This window comes from Barbus barbus, assembly GCF_936440315.1.
Source record: "Barbus barbus genome assembly, chromosome: 35".
Classification (NCBI taxonomy): Eukaryota; Metazoa; Chordata; class Actinopteri; order Cypriniformes; family Cyprinidae; genus Barbus; species Barbus barbus.
In genome coordinates, this window is record NC_136763.1 from 5,707,794 (window position 1) to 5,728,943 (window position 21,150).

Consider the following 21,150-nt stretch of genomic DNA (forward strand, 5'->3'; position numbering starts at 1 on the left):
TTCAGCCTTTAAAGAAAAGGGTTAAATTAAAATGATAATTAATAAATGATTATATGTATTTTATCTGCTCCATAAATAATTCTATATAGCATATCTGAATTGTTTAAATGTACATAAGTTTGTTTTTCATCAACCGGTTAAAATTTACAGCAGGTCATGCAAATTTGGTCAATTTTTTGGCCAGACAGAAACTGCACACAGACTGAATGTAAATAAGTGTCTGTAAATCCACTCTCTGGCAGCAGGTGGCGCTTTATACGGAAAAGCTGAATTACAGCTGATTCCTGTGAACTCCGCGAACACTTCCTTTAGGTATTACATGGAGCAAAGATGAGAACAAAATGCCATCAAATCGTTTCTGAAGACAGTCCGAACCTTCAGAGGTACATTCATATAATTAATTCATTGATATATTAATTTGTATAATTCCCTTAGCACTCTTTTAAAACCTCCCAGCTTTTCCGCCCTATTTTCACTCAGAACGAAACTACTGTGCTGCTGTGCGCACGTGAGACTGTTACTGAAAACTGCTTTATGCCGGACAGTATTTATTTATCGCGAGTTGTTTAAATCACGGTAATCGAATACGGTTTTAATGATAATTAAAATATGAAACGGTAATACTAACCGCGGGGAATTTTATCATGATTTATCGTCAAACCGGTAATCGTTACATCCCTAGAATACGCACACATGTATATTATTCACACGGCTGTCACTCTGCTGTCTGAGCTACAGTGCTATTTTTCTGGTGTTTTTCATGTCCCAGCGTCCATATATAAATGTATATATATGTGTGTATTGTATATGTCCCTGTAGGTGTTGTGTTGTGGCCATTTTCATTAGATGTGTTGTATTGTGTGTTTGTGGAGTCTTTGGTGTGCTTGTATTGTTTGAATGTGGACATGTGTTATGAATTAATGAGAGATTGTGGATGTTTGTGTGTGTGTGTGTGTGTGTGTGTGTGTGTGTGAGAAAGAGACTTGTCTCGTCTTTATATGTTTCTTTTTTTGTCTGTGTTTTCCTCTAAATCTTTATTTCCCGCTGTCTTCGTGCTTTCAAGTGGTGATAAAATTATCAAGAGGTTTCACAAGGTCTTCTGTTAAATTTATTAAACTAGATTCTTGCCATCAGCTAGCTGTTTCAGAAGAATTTTAAAGGGATAGTCACCCAAAAATGAAAATTGTCGTCATTTAGTCATCTGTTTTTCTAAACCTTTTTTCTTCTGAAATTTTGAAAAATGTATTGGTCCCTATTTTCCCAAACAATTACAATGGACAGAAAATGAATGGAAAAGCTCCATAAAAATATCATAAAAGTGTTCTGTATGATTATTGGTTATTTTTTTTATAGTTTTCTGGACGTATTATATTAGCTTTGGGTGAGAATCTTATTTAAATGTAGGTAATTATTTCTTAAACATTGCAACTAGATCTTCTAGTCAGTGAGTTGAGAACTGGATCTCTCTGATTTGTGAATGAATCATTCAGACTGGTTTTGTGAACTAGATTCATTAAAAAAGATTCAATTCACATGAATCCAAGAATTCATGTTTTTCAGTGAATAACAGCTTAAAATTCACTGTTTATTATACAAAGTTATTATATGGTTAAGAAGGCCTGTTGACTGCTTTAGGACACATTTATGGCGCTTTTTTAGTCATTTTGGAGTGTCCCAGTCCTTATCAATCAGTTTCATGATTTTGCAAAGGATGGACAGGAAATTCTTCAAAACAATGAGGTGATCAAATAATGACAGAATTGTCATTTTATGGTGAATTATCCCTTAAAATGTTACTTCATTTGTCAAATAATTATTCCATAATTTTAAAAGCCTTGTGAAGCTCATTTTATCACATTGATTTTAGTGGCTTTCAGGCTTGTTAAATTGCAATTATAGATATAAAGCATTAGATCAAAGACGGCAGATATTATGTCTAGTTGTCGGATCTATCATGCTCGTATCTATATTCATCACTCCCCACTCATGGGTATGTGTGACTTTCACCCAATCTTGCAGTGGTTGGAGTGACTGGTTTGCTCATCCCCTGTTGCATGCTGGGATATGTAGCTGCTAACATTAGCTTCGTTTTCTGCAGATGGCGCTCGGCCACCCGCTCCATTCTCCTCCGGTCAGTGCCCAAGCGGTGTAGTCCGTTTGAAGTTTAAACTTCCTCTCTTTCAGTTCCTCCTGTTCCCCTCCAGACAGAATGGCCCTGGAGCTCAGAGCTGATTTAAATAACGAGAAATCAAGATATCAAAGCTGAGCGTCCAATCACTAGCAAACAAAGCACTATCATTCTAGTATACAGAGAAAGAAACAACACATGTAGAATCACAGGGCTCAACAGTGACCACCCACGTTGTCAGTAGTCTGGATTCTGGGAGTATAATTCAAAAATGAATTCTGTGTGAGCATAAAAAGTTACATTATTGTTCTATTATTATTATTATTAAAACAGTTTAACAAAGGAAGAATCTCGATTAGATGTGAAGGCAGCACAGGCTCATTATGAACGGCTGTTCGGTGTTCTCTCTGTAGTCTGTGTGTCTGCTGAGTGACCGTGTGTCTCTGTTCTGTCTTCCTCAGAGGAGAGAGCTTGAGTAGAGCAGGTGTGTAGACGTCAGACAGGCTGCATGACTTCCATTACTGCTTACTGCTCACTTCCTTCCTTCCTCCTTTACTTTTTTATTTCTGCCTTATCATTTCCTTGTTTTTCTTTTCTCACATACCTACATTTCTTCCTTTTTTTCCTTTTTTAATTTCCTTCCTTTTTTCTTCTTCCTTTTTCTTCTTCCCTCCCTCCCTCCTTCCTTATTTCCTTTCTTCTTCTTTTTGTATATTTCAGAAATTTCATTTCTGCCTTCATTCTTTTTCCTACTGTCTTTTTCCTTCTATTTCCTGCTGTTCCTGCTTCCTTCTTTCCTTCTTTGTTTTCCCATCTTTTATTTCTTTTCTCTCCCTTCCTTACTCATTTTTTTATTTTATTTTTCCTTATTTAATTTCTGCTCTCCTTCTCTTTTTTTTTAGAAATCTATGAAATTTTATTTCTGCCTTCATTCTATTTCCTGCTTTCTTTTTCTTACCTTCCTTCTTTGTTTTCCCTTCTTTTTATTTCTCTCCTCCCTCCCTCCTTCCTTTCTTCCCCCATTCATCCCTTCCTTCCTTGCTTCCTTCCTTCCATTCTTCCTTCATTTTTTTACTTTATTTCATCTCTGCCTTCATTCTTTCTTTACTGCTTTCTTTTTCTTACCTTCCTTCTTTATTTTTCCTTATTTAATTTCTGCTTTCTTTTTCTACTTCCTCTCTTCTTTTTTTACCCTTCTTTTTTTTTACTTTATTTCATTTCTGCCTTCATTCTTTCTTCTTGCTTTATTTCTCACTTTCCTTCCTTCCTTCATCCTTCTCTGAATTCTTTCCTTCCTTTCTATCTTTCTTATTTCCTTCCATCATTTATTTTTTTCTTTTTGCCATTTCATTGTTTCCTACCATTTTACCTTTCTTTCTTTCTTTCTTTGTCCCTGCTTTCTTGCCTTTCTGCTTTCCTTCTGTCATTACTTTTTTCTCCCTCCATTTTTCTTTTCCACCATATTTTCGTAGTTCTGTATTAGTTTTGCCTCATTTTGCCTTCCTTCTTTCCTTCCTCGTTTATGCTTTCCTTCCTTCCATCCTTCCTTCTCTGAATTATTTCATTCCATTTCCTTTTCTTCATTCATCTTTTCTACCATCTTTCTTTCTTTCTTTCTTTCTTTCTTTCTTTCTTTCTTTCTTTCTTTCTTTCTTTCTTTCTTTCTTTCTTTCTTTCTTTCTTTCTTTCTTTCTTTCTTTCTTTCTTTCTTTCTTTCTTTCTTTCTTTCTTTCTTTCTTTCTTTCTTTCTTGCATTGGAGTGTTAGAGCGCCCTCGGGTGGTGTCTCTTTTGCAGGGCACATGCATGGAGATGCTGCGGTGCTACTGGAACACTGAGCTCCTTCAAGTCTTCTGTTGCTTTTATGACGAGAGTGCGTTTGAGAAAGACATTGTATGTTTGTAAGCGTGTGCACATATGCCTGACTGCTTAACGCATGCACCATAAATGCTACAGCCAGAAACTGCATCTTATAATTTCTGCTTCTCATGCAAATGTAAATAGCTATAGACAAGGGATGCCAGGCTGTGTGACTGAAGCCATGTCTGTCTGGAGTCTTTCTGCACAGATGAAGGATTCATCTTTTTTTTCTGATTATATGCTGAATTTTCTTCCCACTGTGTGTGTGAGTGCTTTAATGTTGATGAATGTGGTTTTTGTTTTTTTGTTCTTTCAGAGTCAAGAACTGATCTGTTCTCCAAACCAAATGTGTGGATGGGGTTTATTTTGTGTGCATGTGAAAACATATAATGCTAAATGTAAAGCTGTTTGACTAAGCAAATAATAAATTACATCAGTAGTGGACATTGGTGGACATTTATCTAGTGAAACTATTATGACAGGGTATTTAATAAACATGTTCTGTGCATAAATTGTTAATTATTATACATTTTCAATGTTTGGTATTGGTTACTAGTTAACTGTTAGTGTCACACTAAACGATTAATTCACTAAATATTATAATGAATATAAACATATTATAAACATATAGATTCATGTGCAATCTTGTCAATGCACATGAATGTAGAAGAATGTCAATTTCATGATATGGCATTGTAGGTTTGTTATACTTGTCTTTAGCTGTTGCTTGTTTTTTTTGGATACGCTCTTGTTTACAAAGTTGTAATAGTTGCATAAGTGTGCACTAGTCCCAAACTGTCCTGTTAATGTGTGTTGTGTGCGCTGTACTGTACGTCGGATGCTGTCTGCAGCTGCTTATGTAATCCACAAGATAGAAATAAGGTCACATGATGGATCTTCGTATTATATAAGCCCCTTATGTGAGTCTAGTCCTGTTTGTCTCTGGTCACTGGTCATTTTCCAGCCCTTATAAGCAGTTTTGAATGGAAGATTGACTAATCTTGAGGTTGTTTGAACAGGTTTGCTGTTCTGATATCTGTCGGTTAGAAATGCTATTATAGAGTTTGTGATATTATGAGTGCCTGTGTATGTTGTGAATGCGTTTTAAAGCGTAAGTGGCTGTGCAAAAGTTATGTGTGAGTGATTAATTCAGGTCTTTGATTTTTAAAGCCCACAGAGGCACCTCAGGTGGATGAGTCGGGGGTAAGAAATTCTGCCCCTCTTGGGCTTTTTGCCCAGTTTTACAGTCTGCATTCTTTTTCAGGTTTCCGTTTGAGTTCTGAAATCTTGATTAAACATTGTTACCTGTCATCTTAACCCACCCCGACTTCAATTTGTTGAGTTTTGGCTTTATATTTACATTTGGTTTCTCTTTGTTTGCTTTGTTTGTCAAGATTTTGCTTTGGTTTTTACATCCTTTGACTATTTTGTCAATTAGGGGAGTGTCACCCAAACGTGACGAACTGTGTGAGTGTGTGTGTGTGTGTGGGTGGGGTCGTCGGCCCCTCACGTTTGTAGCGCTGACACTGCTGCATGGTTAAGTGGCCCCTGAAGTCAGGTCAGATTAGGTCGGATCGGGTCAGGTAAGGTTGTGACCTCAAACTGACCTTTCACCTGTGAGGTTTGGGGGCCCACTGTAAGTTGGCATGAAATAACTCTGGGTCAAGAGTGCCATGCTTGTGCTGATGCGTGCAGTCAAGTATGGCAAGGTTTTTTTGTTTGTTTTTTTTTCACCCAGCATGCACCCCTCTACCCCCTTCCTTTTCTCTCTAGGATAAGCATGAAACGCAGAGTCTCTGGTAGTGTTTATGGATCAGTCAAACCAGTCTAAATACTATTTACAAACCACTTAAGTTCTAAATTCAAAATTTGAATAATTATTTTTTAAATTTGGCTGCAAATGAATCAACTCACCACATGCTTTGAAACTACATTGTGGTTCCCTCTGCTGGTCAGACTGCCATAATACAGCCTGGTGCCCTGTGTTATATCTTTCTCCTGATTGGTTCACTAATGCTAACTCCACCCCCACAGAACACTGAGGACAGCGCTCGCATTTCAATCACCTTCTTCCGTCTTTTTCGAGTGATGCGATTGGTCAAACTGCTGAGCAGGGGGGAGGGCATTCGAACCCTTCTCTGGACCTTCATCAAGTCCTTCCAGGTCAGATGTTATTCTAACCTAATGAAATGCCAGATATTATTGAAACTTTCTACATTAGTTTTTTTTTAATCATAAAGCAGTTACTGTATGCATCAGAAAAGGTGACCGTTATCGTTTAGCTACAGAGTAATTAGTTAATTTTGGGGTTAATTGAACCCAGCATAACAAGTTTTATATTATTTTATGTTTTATTTTATTTAGAATGGAATTTGAAGCTTAAAGGGATAGTTCACTCAAAAATTTAAATTATGTCATTAATTACTCCTCATGCAATTAATCCTCATGTCGTTCCAAATCTGTAAGACCTTCATTCATCTTCGGAAGACAAATTAAGATATTTTTGATGAATTCCGATTCTCTGACCCTCCCATAGACAGCAAGGATCCTTACATGATCAAGTATCAGAAACGTGCCAAGGAGATTGTTAAAATAATCCATGTGACATCAGGGGTTCAACCGTAATTTTACAAAGCTACGAGAATACTTTTTGTGCGCAAAGAAAACAAAAATAACAACTTTATTTAACAATTCGTCTGCTCCGCGTCACCCTATAGCGCCATTTTGGAAAGTATCACATACGTAAACAATTTATACTGTTCTGTGTCAACAGCACTACGCTGATTCACTGTTTACGTTGTTTACACTTTGATCTGAACGTAAACAACGTATCTGCATACATATGTTGTATAAGTTGTTACGAATGTGATGCACTCCAAAATGGCTCTATAGGGTGACGCAGAGGAGACGAATTGTTGAATAAAGTCGTTATTTTTGTTTTCTTCGCGCACAAAAATTATTCTCGTAGCTTTGTAAAATTACGGTTGAACCACTGATGATGTCACATAGATTATTTGATCAATCTCCTTGCTATGTTTCTGAGCCTTAATCGTGTAAGGATCTTTTCTGTCTATGTCTATGAAGATATCAAAAATATATTCATTTGTGTTCCGAAGATGAACAAAGGTCTTACAGGTTTGGAACGACATGAGGGTTAGTAATTAATGACAGAATTGTCATTTTTGGGTGAACTATCCCTTTAATGCTAAAATATTACTATTAATAACTGGGGTTCTCAACTCAAGGTCCTCTTTCCTGCAGAATTTAGGTAACAAGCTGATCAGGGAACCCCTGATTTATAAAAAATATTATATAATAGTTATAGTTATATACATACACACACACATACATATTAATATATATTATGCTCTTTTCTCAGGCCCTGCCATATGTCGCTTTGCTGATAGCCATGCTGTTCTTCATCTACGCTGTCATTGGCATGCAGGTTAGTTTCATAATAAGTTGTACCACAGCCACCAAAAATCATTAAAATGCAATTCGAAAACGATATGTATAGCAAATCTATTAGGGTTATTTATTTTATTGTATTGCCATTTGTATGCTTTGTTTTTATGGTTGTCTTATCTGTAATTAAAAATGACGATTTTGCTAAATAGTATTTAAGTACTGTAATCGTAGCTGATATCTTGACGAAAATGAAAATCACCCACATTCAGTGCAAAAAATACACACTTGGGGCCAGATTTACTAACAGCTTGTACCAGCACAAACCGTCTTTTGGCGTTAAAATAGTACTGTCAGGATTTACTAAAGACACGCAGTGAAGAATTAGCGCTGAAAAGGTGTGGACAGTTATTTTTGCACCTGACCTTATTGAATATGCATTTGTAGGAGGTTCCCTTTCAGACACAAAATTTATGGGAGGAGAGTATTAAAATGAACCTCACAACGTGATTTACTAACGTTTACGCTCTACAAATTACTGGTATTCGGCCATTATTTAACGCCCAAAAAAAGCATAAGAAAAAAGCTTAAGGCAGGCGTTAATTTGCGGTCATTATGGAAATGAACTGGCTGTGTCTGTGTTAGTCAACGTGCGCATTGTTTGTAAATCACACACAGAATTTTCCCCTCCCATCGACGCTTTATATGGATTATGTGATATTTTTACTTGTTTAGTAAATCTGCCCCTTGACCTTTTAATACAGCACAGTGCAACTTGGTTTACCATCTTTCAGGTGTTTGGGAAAATTGCCATGGTGGACCACACACAAATCAACAGGAACAACAACTTTCAGACGTTCCCTCAGGCTGTGCTTCTGCTTTTCAGGTCAGCGAATGGCACAATGAGGATGTTAAAGCTGAAAGTGGCAGGGTTTTAAACCTTTATTAATATGTTTTTTCCTTTGGTTCTTATTCTTTTCCCCATTATATGCTACCACTTTATCTGTGTGTTTAAAAGAGTGTTTCACGAGTTCATACTTGCATATAATAAATAGAATAAAGTTTATGCGTATTTGGCGTGCTGTCCGAGGGGAGGGCTCCAAGCTCTGAATTTTGGCCTGAACCCAGAGTATCCCCCCCTTCAGGTTAGGACAGGAATAGTTGTAAGTGCGGAGAAGGGGTGGCGGAGGGATGCTGGAAAACATCTCAGGTTATGCAAGTAACCATGGTTCCTCGAAGGGAACGAGACGCTGCGTCGAAATGCTAAGGGAACTTCTCCAGCGTGACCGCGCTCTGAATCACATGTGTAATCTGTCCAATGGGTGGGCGAGACGTCACGGGCAGGTGACGTAATCGGCCAGGAAGCATAAAAGCATGTGCGGTGGAACTGGCGTCAGCTTCAGGAAATGAAGCAACCGCTCGCAGGGATGCCGGAAGTATGGCCCCGAGACGCAGCGTCTCGTTCCCTTCGGGGAACCATGGTTACATGCGTAACCTGAGACGTTCCCCTTAAGGAACTCGAGCTGCGTCGAAGCGCTATGGGAACGAGATGCCCACGCCGCCGGACTTCCAAATCCCTGCCCAGTGTGGAAGGAGCACAGCTAGAGCGAGAGAAAAAAGGGCCACGAGTGGCTATAGTGGGCGGGGCCTGCGTCCCAAAGGCCGACTTCTGAGAAGTGAGTCTTGATCCCCAAGAAGGGGGAGAGCAGAGGACTCGAGGCTATGGCAACCACATAGCATAGGCTCTCTGGCCGGAGGCCTCAGCCTCTGGAGGAAACATGTACTAGGGGGTGCCTACCCACTGAGAGGCCACCGAGAAGGGCGCGGTAGGCCGGAAGCCGCCACGTAGACTCTCAGGCTGGAGTGGGTTAACACTGCGAAGGAACAGGCCTGCACAAACTCCAGAACTGTACCAATCGGGGAGTTGGCTGGGTCGAGCTGGCAACCTCCGCACCATGAAGTGAAGAGCTTCCACTTCAGGGTGTACAGTTTCCTCGTAGAGGGAGCTCTGGATTGGAGGATGGTCTCAGCAACCTCGGTTGAGAGACCGGAAGCTATGAGCTGCGCCCCCTCAGAGGCTACACTCACAGCTTCCATAACTCCGGGCAGGGGTGAAAGACCCCTGCCTGTGAGAGAAGATCCCTCCTGACGGGAATCTCCCATGGACAGCCGTCGAAGATAGAAATCAGATCCGAGAACCATACTCAGCCCAGCCAGAATGGTGCTACCAGTAGTAGACTGACCTCGTCCCGGCGCACTCTCGCCAGAACTCCCGGGAGCAGAGCAATCGGGGAAAAAAGCGTACAAACGAAGCCTTGGCCAAGTCTGCACCATAGCATCCAGTCCCAGTGGAGCTGGAGGAGTCAGAGAGAACCAGAGGGGACATTGCAATGTCTCCTGAGTTGCAAAGAGGTCCACCTGTGCCTGGCCAAACACTTTCCATATCTGCTTCACCACCTGGGGGTGAAGCGTCCATTCCCCGAGCCTCGGCCCCTGTCTCGACAGGATGTCTGCTCTCATTGCGCACCAACACATGGTGACCTCTTAGGTCTGGGAGAAGTGTTTCAGTGCTTAAAACACGGCCAGCATCTCCAGGCAGTTGAAGTGCTATGTGAGATGGCGACCACTCCAGACCGCGGGCAGTGTGGCCACCCATGACCGCTCCCCAACCGGTGAGGGATGCGTCCGTCGCTAGCGTTACGCGGCGACAAGGAGCTCCCAACACCGGGCCCTGAGACAAGAACCAAGGACGTCTCCACATGTCTAAGGCACGTAGGCATCGTTGCGTGACCTTGATCATGTGAAGTGGGTTTCCCCCTTGGGGAAAACCCCTTGGTTCTGAGCCACCACTGTAGGGATCTCATGTACAGCAGGCCAAGAGGTATCACGTTGGACGCAGCTGCCATCAGACCCAGCAGTTTTTTATTTTAACTGCTTTACAGTGAGTGACTGGCCTTCTCTCTCTCTCTTGACTGACTTGAGGATCGACTCGATCCGAGCAGGGGACATGCGTGCCTGCATCGCGGTCGAATCCCACACCATGCCTAGATAAGTGGTTCTCTGTACTAGAGAAGCACACTTTTCCTGGCGTTCAGTCTCAACCCCAGCTCTTTCATGTACGCGAGAACGACATCTCGATGTTGAATCGCCAGTTGCTCCGATTGAGCTAAAACCAATTGTTGATGTAAAAGTGCAGGGTGAGAGTGCAAGGCCAAAGGGAAGAACCCGATATTGGTAAGCTTTGCCCCCAAAAGCAAACCTCAGGGACTTCCTTTGAGTGGGAAGGATGGCCACGCTCCATCCTTCTTTGGAACTATGAAGTACCGGCTGTAGAACCCGGACTCTCCTTCGTGAGGAAGGTACCACCTTGATGGCCTCCTTCCTCAAGAAAGTACTCTAGTTCTCGTTCCATTACCAGAGCTTGCTCTGTATTCACCCTGTTGTAACGAGGCAGAGGAGAACCAAACTGGATTCTGTAGCCTCTCTCTACAGTATGCAGGACCCATGGAGACACATTTGGCAGTAGTTTCCACGTCCAGAGTGATTTTACCAGCCCTTTTGCTCACTCTGGATAAGTACAGCTCTTGGAGAGTGGGGAGGGTTGTACCAATGATTCGCTCAACAGTCCGGATTACCCTCCGTAGTCTTCTGAGGTCTTGGTTGCTGAGGATTTGGTTGCTGAGCTGAACCAGACAGTTATAGAAGTGCAGAGGATGGATTCAATGATGGCGGAGTAGAACTGTTTCAGCAGCTCCTGTGGCAGGTTGAACTTCCTCAGCTGGCGAAGAAAGTACAACCTCTGCTGGGCCTTCCTGACAATGGAGTCTATGTGAATATCCCACTTCAGGTCCTGGGAGATGGTGGTACTCAGGAATCTAAATGACTCCACTGCAGTCACAGTGCTGTTCATGATGGTGAGTGTGGGGAGAGCAGGGGGGTTTCTCCTGAAGCCCACTATAATCTCCTCAGTTTTGAGCGTGTTAAGCTCCAGATTGTTAAGACTGCACCAGACAGCCAGCTCCTTAACCTCCTGTCTGTAAGCAGACTCGTCACCGTCCTGGATGAGGACGATCAGTGTGGTGTCGTCTGCAAACTTCAGGAGCTTGACAGAGGGGTCTTTAGAGGTGCAGTCGTTGGTGTAGAGGGAGAAGAGCAGTGGGGAGAGAACGCAGCCCTGAGGAGCTCCAGTGCTGATGGTACGAGTGCTGGATGTGAATTTATCAAGCTTTACTAGCTGCTGTCTGTCTGTCAGGAAGCTGTTGATCCACTGGCAGACGGAGGTGGGGACGGAGAGCTGGGTTAGTTTATTTTGAAGGGTTTCCGTGATGATGGTGTTAAAAGCGGAACTGAAGTCCACAAACAGGATCCTCGCATAAGTCCCTGGTCTGTCCAGATGCTGCAGGATGAAGTGCAGTCCCATGTTGACTGCATCATCCACAGACCTGTTTGCTCTGTAGGCAAACTGCAGGGGGTCCAGTAAGGGTCCAGTGATGTCCTTCAGATAAGCCAAAACCAGTCTTTCAAATGATTTAATGGCTACAGACGTTAGGGCCACAGGTCTGTAGTCATTAAGTAATTTTGGGTTTCTTTGGGACGGGGATGATGGTGGAACGTTTGAAGCATAAGGGGACTTCACACAGCTACAGTGATCTGTTGAAGATTTGTGTGAAGATGGGGGCCAGCTGATCAGCACAGGTTTTTAGGCAGGCTGGTGACGCACCCTCTGGGCCTGGTACTTTCCTTCTTTTGTTCTTCCTGAAGACCTGGCACACATCTTCGCTGATTTGAATCGTAGGTGTGGGGGAGAGAGGGGTTGCTGGAGGTGTGAATGGTTGTGTGGAGAGGTGTTCAGGACGGGTGTGGGGTGATCATTCATAACAACAATAGAACTCGTTCAAGTCGTCTGCCAGGTGTTGATTCTCCAGAGTGCTGGGGGATGGTGACTTGTAACTGGTGATATCCTTCATTCCTATCCACACTGAAGCAGGATCACTGGAAGATAATTTGTTCCTGAGCTTGTCAGAATAATTCCTCTTTGCCACTCTGATCTCCTTTTCCAGTGTGTATTTGGCCTGTTTGTACAAGACTTTATCCCCCTTTCTGTAAACATCTTCTTTGGCCTGACGGAGCTGTCTGAGTTTTGCAGTGAACCATGGTTTGTCATTGTTGTAGATTAGATGAGTCCTGTTAAGAATGCACATATCCTCACAGAAACTGATATATGATGTTACAGTCTCTGTGAGCTCGTCCAGATCGGTGGCAGCGGCTTCAAGAACAGTTCAATCAGTGAGGTCGAAACAGGCTTGTAGATCCCACTCTCTTTCGTTAGTCCATCTTTTAACAGATATCTCAATAATCTGAGACATCTTGTCTTCCCCTGCACCGGAGTCGACACAATGCCGGTCGGACTGTTTACAGCTCACTCAGTTCACTCAGCTCATTTAGGGCGGGTCTAAGGTAAGACGGTCTTGTCAACCAACTATCGTGGGAGTGGTCTGTGCAGAACTACGTCATTCTGACAGGAATCTCAGAACAGCCTGATTTGAGAGAGGGGATTTAAAAAAAAAAACACTGGGTGGATTTGTATCATTATAGGATGGATGTGTACACACACTTCCAACACATTTATGTTCAAACAACTTGTAAAGTGAATTTTGCATCCAATGACCCCTTTAACGTAAGATATAGTCTGCTTTATAGGATTACATTTAAGATTAATTATTGCTTGGGTGTAGATGTGCAACAGGTGAGGCTTGGCAGGACATCATGTTGGCATGCATGCCAGGGAAGCTGTGTGACGCAGAGTCTGATTATAATCCTGGAGAAGAGATGACCTGCGGGAGCAACTTTGCCATCATCTACTTCATCACCTTCTACATGCTCTGCGCCTTCCTGGTACATACACATTAACTACATAGAGACTTCCTTTTGATTTATTCTAATTTTTATAATTACCTTTTATAATATTATTATTTAGAATATTACTTTAAACCTCCAAAAATATTTAGAATTTAGCATTTTAAGAATTTATTAAAGACATTATTTAACTCTTTTGTCATTTAGGAATCCCAAAAGGTTTTATTTTGTTAGTTTTTTTAGGGTTATTTTTTAAATGATCAATAAGGTTGTTCTCAAAAGTTGTACATGAAGAGTTCAGATGCAAAAGCCTCCAAATACCGTCTGAAATTTTCTTCTAAAATGAGCATTTTCCTATACTTATGTTCAGTTATTTCACCTTAATTTTATAGTATAGGACTTATACATTGCCATTAGAGTAAAATTACTGAACCTAAACATAGCAGCCTGATAAAAATGCTCATTTTATATTAAGATTTCAGATGGCACGCAGAGGCTTTTGCATTTGAACTCTTCACATGTGAATCAAATTAAATAATGTCTTGTTTTAGATCATTAACCTGTTTGTGGCTGTCATCATGGACAACTTTGACTATTTGACCCGTGATTGGTCGATCCTGGGGCCACATCATCTTGATGAATTTAAGAGGATTTGGTCAGAGTATGATCCAGAGGCCAAGTAAGGATGTGAAAATGTTTGTCAAGTCACCTTTATTTCTATTGCACTTTATAAAATACAGATTGTTACAAAGCAGCTTATAAATAGTGAAAAAGCAGTAATAAACAGGAAAATAACAGAATCAGTGATGCACACCTCTTCAGATATGAGACGAATTCAAATTTTGCTGCAAAACGGCTCTAAAAAACAACAGTTGTGCCATTATTCAGCTCAAGTTAGTTCAGCTTTGGTTCACTTCAGTTCAATAGCGGTGTAAAGTTCATATAAGCTGTAAGCAGAAAAAAATGGTGTCATTATTCAGTTTGAATCAGTAAAATGTTGATTCAGTTCAATAACTGTCAATATTGCAAAATTTGTCAATTATTAAACAAATTCAATTCTGCTCAATTCTCAATATGGCAGTTGCTTGTCCAGGATATCAATGAGATGAAGAGTAAATGGAGAATTTCTCTCTCTTATTTTATTTCAGAGGCAGAATAAAACATCTTGATGTAGTGACGTTGTTGCGCCGTATTCAGCCTCCTCTTGGCTTTGGGAAACTCTGTCCTCATAGAGTCGCCTGCAAGGTAAGACACATTTATAAAAAAATGTGTTTGAACATTAGCAAACACACTCGAGCCACCTTCTCACTCTCTGTTGTTGTGTCTCTCTATTCCAGAGGTTGGTGGCTATGAACATGCCTCTGAACAGTGATGGCACTGTCATGTTTAATGCTACACTTTTTGCTCTTGTGAGAACCGCACTGAAGATCAAAACAGAAGGTATGTGCATTCTTTTCAGAACTACAAGTAGCCATCAAAATATAGAAAATTTGCCTTTTTTTCAGTCCTAGTTGACAGTAGTGAATAGAAACTGCATTGTGTTGATAACATGGTGTGTGTTTTGACCCAGGTAACCTAGAGCAGGCGAATGAAGAGCTCCGAGCTGTGATTAAGAAGATCTGGAAGAGAACAAGCATGAAACTTCTGGATCAAGTGGTGCCCCCTGCTGGTGGTCAGTTATAAAGCTCAGAGTTTGTCGCCACTAATGAGAATACGCACAACATGTCAACTCACACCTAAATCCCATTCGATCTAAATGCCATTTAGATAAAGATCAAAAATATAATTTTTGAACACACTTCAGTTTCCCAAATGTAGCGTATACACACACATACTGTACAGTTGTATCATGCGCACACACACACACACACACACACACACACTGTTGCACTAGCTTTTTCCTGCTATTGTACTCTTAGATTCTCCTGGTCGGGTCTCTGCGTTGTTTGTTCTGTTCCGTATGTGTTGCGAATGCTCTCCTGTCCTGCTCGGTACCACACTGCGTCCACACTGGAACCTCAATGATGTGTGTGTGTGTGTGTGTGTGTGTGAGTATATGGTTGGAGGATTTGGAGAAGGTGTGTGTGTGTGTTGAGCTTTGGGCTTGCATGGCAACTCGGGCATGCTGTGTCCTTTTAAAAATATGTCTCTTTCTCTCTGTTTCTCTCTCATTTCTACGCTGTCGCTCTCTCCTGTATCTGCTTGAGCTTTTCCGCAGCTTCCGTTCCTCATTATGTCTTTCTGTTCATGTAAAAGTTCAAATCTTCAGAATATTCTGAAGCAATTCTGTTTTAGGGTGGTGGCATGGAACTAATGTTGCCTCTTCTTTCCTGATGTGTCCCCAACGTGCTTGTTTAAAAAAAGTGACACAGACCCCTGCTTCAGAATGATTCTCACACACACAATTACACATACAGTACACAACATGCAGATATACACTTTATACTGTTTACACAGATGATTGAAATGCATATCCAAAAACAGAATATTAGACATGCTCAACTACACCCACAGAAATGCAACGCTAATATGCTAATACATATTGCTCAGTGCTGCTTGCTTGCATGCTTCCAGTAGAACTTAAACACATTTAGGACTAGATTTTACTGAAGTTAGATGGCTTAGCTGATGCAGTTTTTTTTTTCAAACCCCTGCCCTCCCCTTAGTTGCTATGCTAATGCTAACATGCTAATACTAATATGTTTACACATGTCTCGTGACTCAAACTAGATGGGTGCCAAACCGTGAATTTGAAATATTCTACCACTAACATTTACATTAAGCTGGTAGCTATATTTTGGAACAAGATAGCTAGTTTCTAGCTGGTCATTAGCTGTTTGACTAGCTGGTAGCTGGTTTGTTGCTGGTCCAAGGTGGTCTACCAACTAATAACCGGCAAATTACTGGTTTAAACCAGCTAGAATCCAGCTACTGTGTTCCCAAACACAACTAGCAGCTTAAGTTGAATTTTCCACTTATTATTGTAATTTGTCTTAGATCTAGTTGAATTGAATTACTTTTACAATAGCATTGTGAATAAAATTTGTAAACCTAACAACTATTAATTGTAATTATCTATATTTCTATCATGAATGGCTAGGTAGAAAAACAGCACAAGTTTTGTATTTTATATATGTATGTAATTTAGCATTATTTATATGCAAAATACTTTTTTTAAAATATTTTTATTACGACTTTTGGTTACACTTTATTTCGATAGTCCACTTTAGACATTCTACTAACTATAAGTAACTTTGTAACTACATGTCAACTAATTCTTATTAATTTGCAACTACATGTCTACTAACTCTCAATAGGGTAGGTTTAGGGTTAGTAGAATAAGTTGACATACACTTGCAAAGTTTCTCATACTCAGTATGTTGTATGTTGTGGACCCATCAAAATAAAGCTTTAGAAGATATTAAGCAGACAGTCTACTAATACTCTAATGACTGCTAGTTGACATGTAGTTTCAAAGTTACTTACTGTTAGTGGAATGTCTAAAGTGGACTATCGAAATAGTGTTACTCTACTTTTATTTAGCATAGATTCATTCAAATGATTCAACATTGATAATAGCAATGTTTTTGTGCAGTAAATCAGCATATAATAATGATTTCTGAAGGATCATGTGACACTGAAGACTGGAGTAGTGATGCTGAAAATTCAGCTTGGCATCATGTGAATTAATTACATTTTAAAATATATTTAATAAGTTATTTTAAACAGTAATAATATTTCACAATATTGCTGTTTTTACTGCGTTTATAAAATAAATACAGCCTAGTGTAGAGTACTGTATATATGTTCAAGGGCACTAAAACAACAAAATGTATCGGTGTCTTGTGATGTACAGCATATTTTGCTCATGTATGTGGTGTTTGTTAATTAAGACCATCTGTGTTTATTATGTAGACACAGGTCCTATTTTACAAGCCATTTATGTAGAAATCCAGATCATTCTAAATGGGTTATTAACATTTGATTCACAAAGCTGTTTTAGTAGTACATAGTTAGAATAACATAAAGCATCTCATTGCGTCAGTTTCTGTCTCTCACCGTGCGTCACCGCAGAGGTGTGTATGCGTGCGTTGAAACTACTTGCTGACAGCGAAGCCGTGTGTGTGGTCTGTTCACTCAGATGATGAGGTAACGGTGGGGAAGTTCTATGCCACTTTCCTGATACAGGACTACTTTAGGAAATTCAAGAAACGCAAAGAAGAAGGCCTGGTGGGCGTTCACCCAGCACAGAACAACACCGCCGTCGCCCTGCAGGTAAGCAGAACTTGGAGATAGATTCTTTAGAGTTAATAAGTTGTATGTTCTTTTATGGTCATAATGTTGTTGGTTATGCACTGTTGACACTGACAGAAATTGAATTATTGTATTGTTGGCACAAATTGTTGTTCTTTATTTTTTAATTGAACAGAATTAAATATTAAGGTTCCCCAAGAGATTTGTTGTCTGACTTTACATTTTGATCAAAAAAGTGCTTTTTTTATGCCAGAATAAGCTCCAATGTTATATGTTAGTCAAAAGCAAATCCATGTCAGTGTAAACACCCTGAATAGTCAAAAAAAGAAGACAAACTGTATTTCCTTTGCATGAGACCTTCTTTACCTCAACTGTATCTCTCTGTTTCTGGATGCGCTAATGCTGTTTTAGCTTGAATATGGATCCCTCAATGTGATAATGGTGATCTGTAAATGTATTTCTGTCTGTTATTCATGTAGTTTGAAGTGTTTGTATTCGTTTACCATCACTTCAGAGTTATAATTCATGTATTATTTTGTTGGTCTCCATCCTCATAAATCAAACACTACTACTAATGTGTTTGATTTCTCTGCTAACATAATCCTTGTTTAGAGGTTTTTAGTGTGATTAGTTAACCATAGAAGTGTTTTTCACTTTTGAAATATTATACACAAAAAGTTAATGTTTCTAAATAGCACATGTGGCTAATATAGTATTTTTTTAGAAAGTCACAGTAAAGGCTAGCATCTTAGTTAAAGTGTATTGGTTGTAGTGTACAATTACAGGAACGTTTTTGTGTGTTTTTCCTCTTTGTCTACTGTGATTTGTTGTCATCTCATGAATTTGTCCTGTCTGGAACTGTCTTCGTCAAGCTTGTGTGTCGGTGTGTCTGGTAAACTGCCCCCTGGTGGCATGTGTGTGTGTGAGGGTCTCCGTTTACAACATGTCGCTGCTGTTCAAGGGCTTTCCATTCAAGAGCGGGTCCTTAGCTATCTTGTCGTCACGGTTTCAGGCTGGCCTTCGTACGCTGCATGACATTGGGCCAGAAATCCGCCGTGCGATATCATGTGACCTGCAGGATGATGAGCTAGTAGACTTTATACCAGAGGAGGACGAAGAAATTTATAGGGTAAACTATTCACCTTCTATGACCACTTTTTCCTTATAAAATCGATCTGTACCTTATTGTCTCTCTTTAACTGCCTGGTACAATTGAAAACAGTTGTTTTTAATAGTAACGATTCCTTAAGGGAATTACGATGAATTGTTTGCCATCCCTGGAGGTCATACACACCTAGATTAAGTTGCCAAGTTGACAATCTAAAAGGTTGATTTTATTGAAGATTATACAATAGGTATATTTGTATGGCAGGTTTGTAGTAATAACGTTAGCCATAGCATATCTAATTCAGTTTTTCAGCATTTCTCTTGATTTCAAATTCAGTTCAGATTAATCAGTTCATGAAATTCACTCACACCATACGCCATTTTACCTCCTTTCCAACTTCTTTTTCCCATGAGATCATTAAAAATGGCAATCAAATTGACTTGGCATTGGATAATTGGTCAGAGACGCCATATTTCATTTTTGCAAAGGTTGTGTGGGATACATTTTTTTTTGACCGCAAAAGGAAATTTTTTAGTTTATTGCATCAGCGAAAGGACGATGTTACAATTGCAGCCTGTACATCTATTCATTAAGGGCCGTTCACACCAACGAGGGTAACTACAACAATAACAATTGTTCCATTTCAATAAAAATAGTGAAGTCCACATCATGGCTATAACAATAACAACAACACTGAGGAATGATATTGTTGGGATCACTTTTAGAACTATTTTTATTCCAGCTGATGAACAACTAAAACATTGACAGCCAATCAGAATCCACTCCAAATCCGCATTCAGGCGGCAGGTGACAAAATTGCAATGCGCAAGTAAAATAAACAGAACATTATCGTCTTTGGTGTGGATGTAGTTCTTTATAGTTATATTTTTAGTTATTGTTCTTACGTTTTCATTTCATTTCCGAAAACGTAAATATGGCGTCAACCCTGACAAAAGTCCATTGCGTATTTCTGTAAACTTACAAATACAAGTATATCTTCTCAGCGAAATGGAGGACTCTTTGGCAACCACATCAATCACATAAATGGAGACCCCCGGAGGAGCTCCGGCCACCAGACAAACGCTACACAGCGCCCCCTGCAGGTGCAGCCGCCTCCACATTACGCCCACATGGAACAGCCTGTGGGGCGTCTGGGCCGCGCCAATGCCATGGCGCAGCAAAACCGTCATCGCCACCACCACCACCATCATCATCATCATCACAACTCCCACAACAAGTCTCCCAAGTCTACCAACATCAACCTCAACAACGCCAATGTGTCCAGCTTACCCAACGGAGGACACAATCGTTACTATGAACACATGCCCGCTAATGGTTACCCGGGATCATACTACGGAGAATACGACAAGCCCAGGAACCCACATGGACAAAGGTGAATGCTTGTTTTGTTCATCCAACATCTTGATTTTACTATTTTGGAATATTTATTTGTATGTATTCAATGATTTGTCAGTGCTAGTAGATTATATTGTAATCTCATGTATGTCACTGACTTCTTAAACCAATTCCTTAAATCTATTCGGATTGACTGGAATTGCTTTAGGAAGGGTGTTATTCAAGGTCTTAAGTAATTGACTTCTTTAGTAGATTGATGAAGAAAGTGGCTTTTTAAACTCTGCATTCATTTACATTTATGCTTTTAGATGATTATTCATCAGCATTATCATCAGCTTACCATTACCATTGTTTGCCAAATTTTCACGGGCGAAATCCAGTCATTGCCACAGCCATATCACCTTGTAGCCCAAGACAGGTTGCACACGGAAGCTAAGCAGGGTTGAGCCTGGTCAGTACCTGGATGGGAGACCTCCTGGGAAAACTAGGTTGCTGTTGGAAGAGGTGTTAGTGAGGCCTGCAGGGGGTGCTCACCCTGTGGTCTGTGTGGGTCCTAACGCCCCAGTATAGTGACGGGGACACTATACTGTAAAAAGCACCGTCTTTCAGATGAGACGTTAAACCGAGGTCCTGACTCTCTGTAGTCACTAAAAATCCCATGGCACTTCTCTTAAAGAGTAGGGGTGTAACCCCGGTGTCCTGGCCAAATTACCTCCACTGGCCCTTATCAATCATGGCCTCCTAGTAATCCCCATCCACTTGATTGGCTCTATCACTCTCTCCTCTCCACCAGTAGCTGGTGTGTACTAGCGCCATTGTACTGTGGCTGACGTCACATCATCCAAGTGGATGCTGCACACTGGTGGTGGTTGAGGAGAGACCCCCACCAGTGAGATTGTAAAGCGCTTTGGGTGTATGGCAATACACAATAAAAGCGCTATATAAATGCATCATTCATTCATTCATTTCTATTGGAATGGGTGTGAGTGAAATTTCCCCATGCAGTTTTTGCATCAGGTCCCAAAAAATTTGCAACAGAAATCGCCTTTGTTTTAAAGTGACTTCTGTGTGAACTGGGATCCATTCATCACAATATTATTAACAATAGACAACTGATCTTTTTGCCCTCAAAATTTGGCCGAAATTTGCCTAAAGTGACCATACCTTTAGATTAAATTAAATTAT

General features: G+C 40.4%; 1 protein-coding gene across 1 annotated transcript in view; it reads left to right on the forward strand.

Annotated features, from left to right (window-relative positions):
• LOC306855380 (voltage-dependent L-type calcium channel subunit alpha-1D-like) overlaps window positions 1–21,150 on the forward strand; it is a 113,892-nt gene that overhangs the window by 82,780 nt on the left and 9,962 nt on the right. The window contains exons 33-44 of the mRNA XM_079394052.1: window positions 5,157–5,189; window positions 6,021–6,149; window positions 7,366–7,431; window positions 8,186–8,277; window positions 13,127–13,286; window positions 13,799–13,926; window positions 14,396–14,492; window positions 14,585–14,687; window positions 14,818–14,919; window positions 17,389–17,522; window positions 18,514–18,630; window positions 19,614–20,002. Coding sequence (XP_079250178.1) covers window positions 5,157–5,189; window positions 6,021–6,149; window positions 7,366–7,431; window positions 8,186–8,277; window positions 13,127–13,286; window positions 13,799–13,926; window positions 14,396–14,492; window positions 14,585–14,687; window positions 14,818–14,919; window positions 17,389–17,522; window positions 18,514–18,630; window positions 19,614–20,002 — 1,550 coding nt within the window. The remainder of the gene's footprint in view (window positions 1–5,156; window positions 5,190–6,020; window positions 6,150–7,365; window positions 7,432–8,185; window positions 8,278–13,126; window positions 13,287–13,798; window positions 13,927–14,395; window positions 14,493–14,584; window positions 14,688–14,817; window positions 14,920–17,388; window positions 17,523–18,513; window positions 18,631–19,613; window positions 20,003–21,150) is intronic.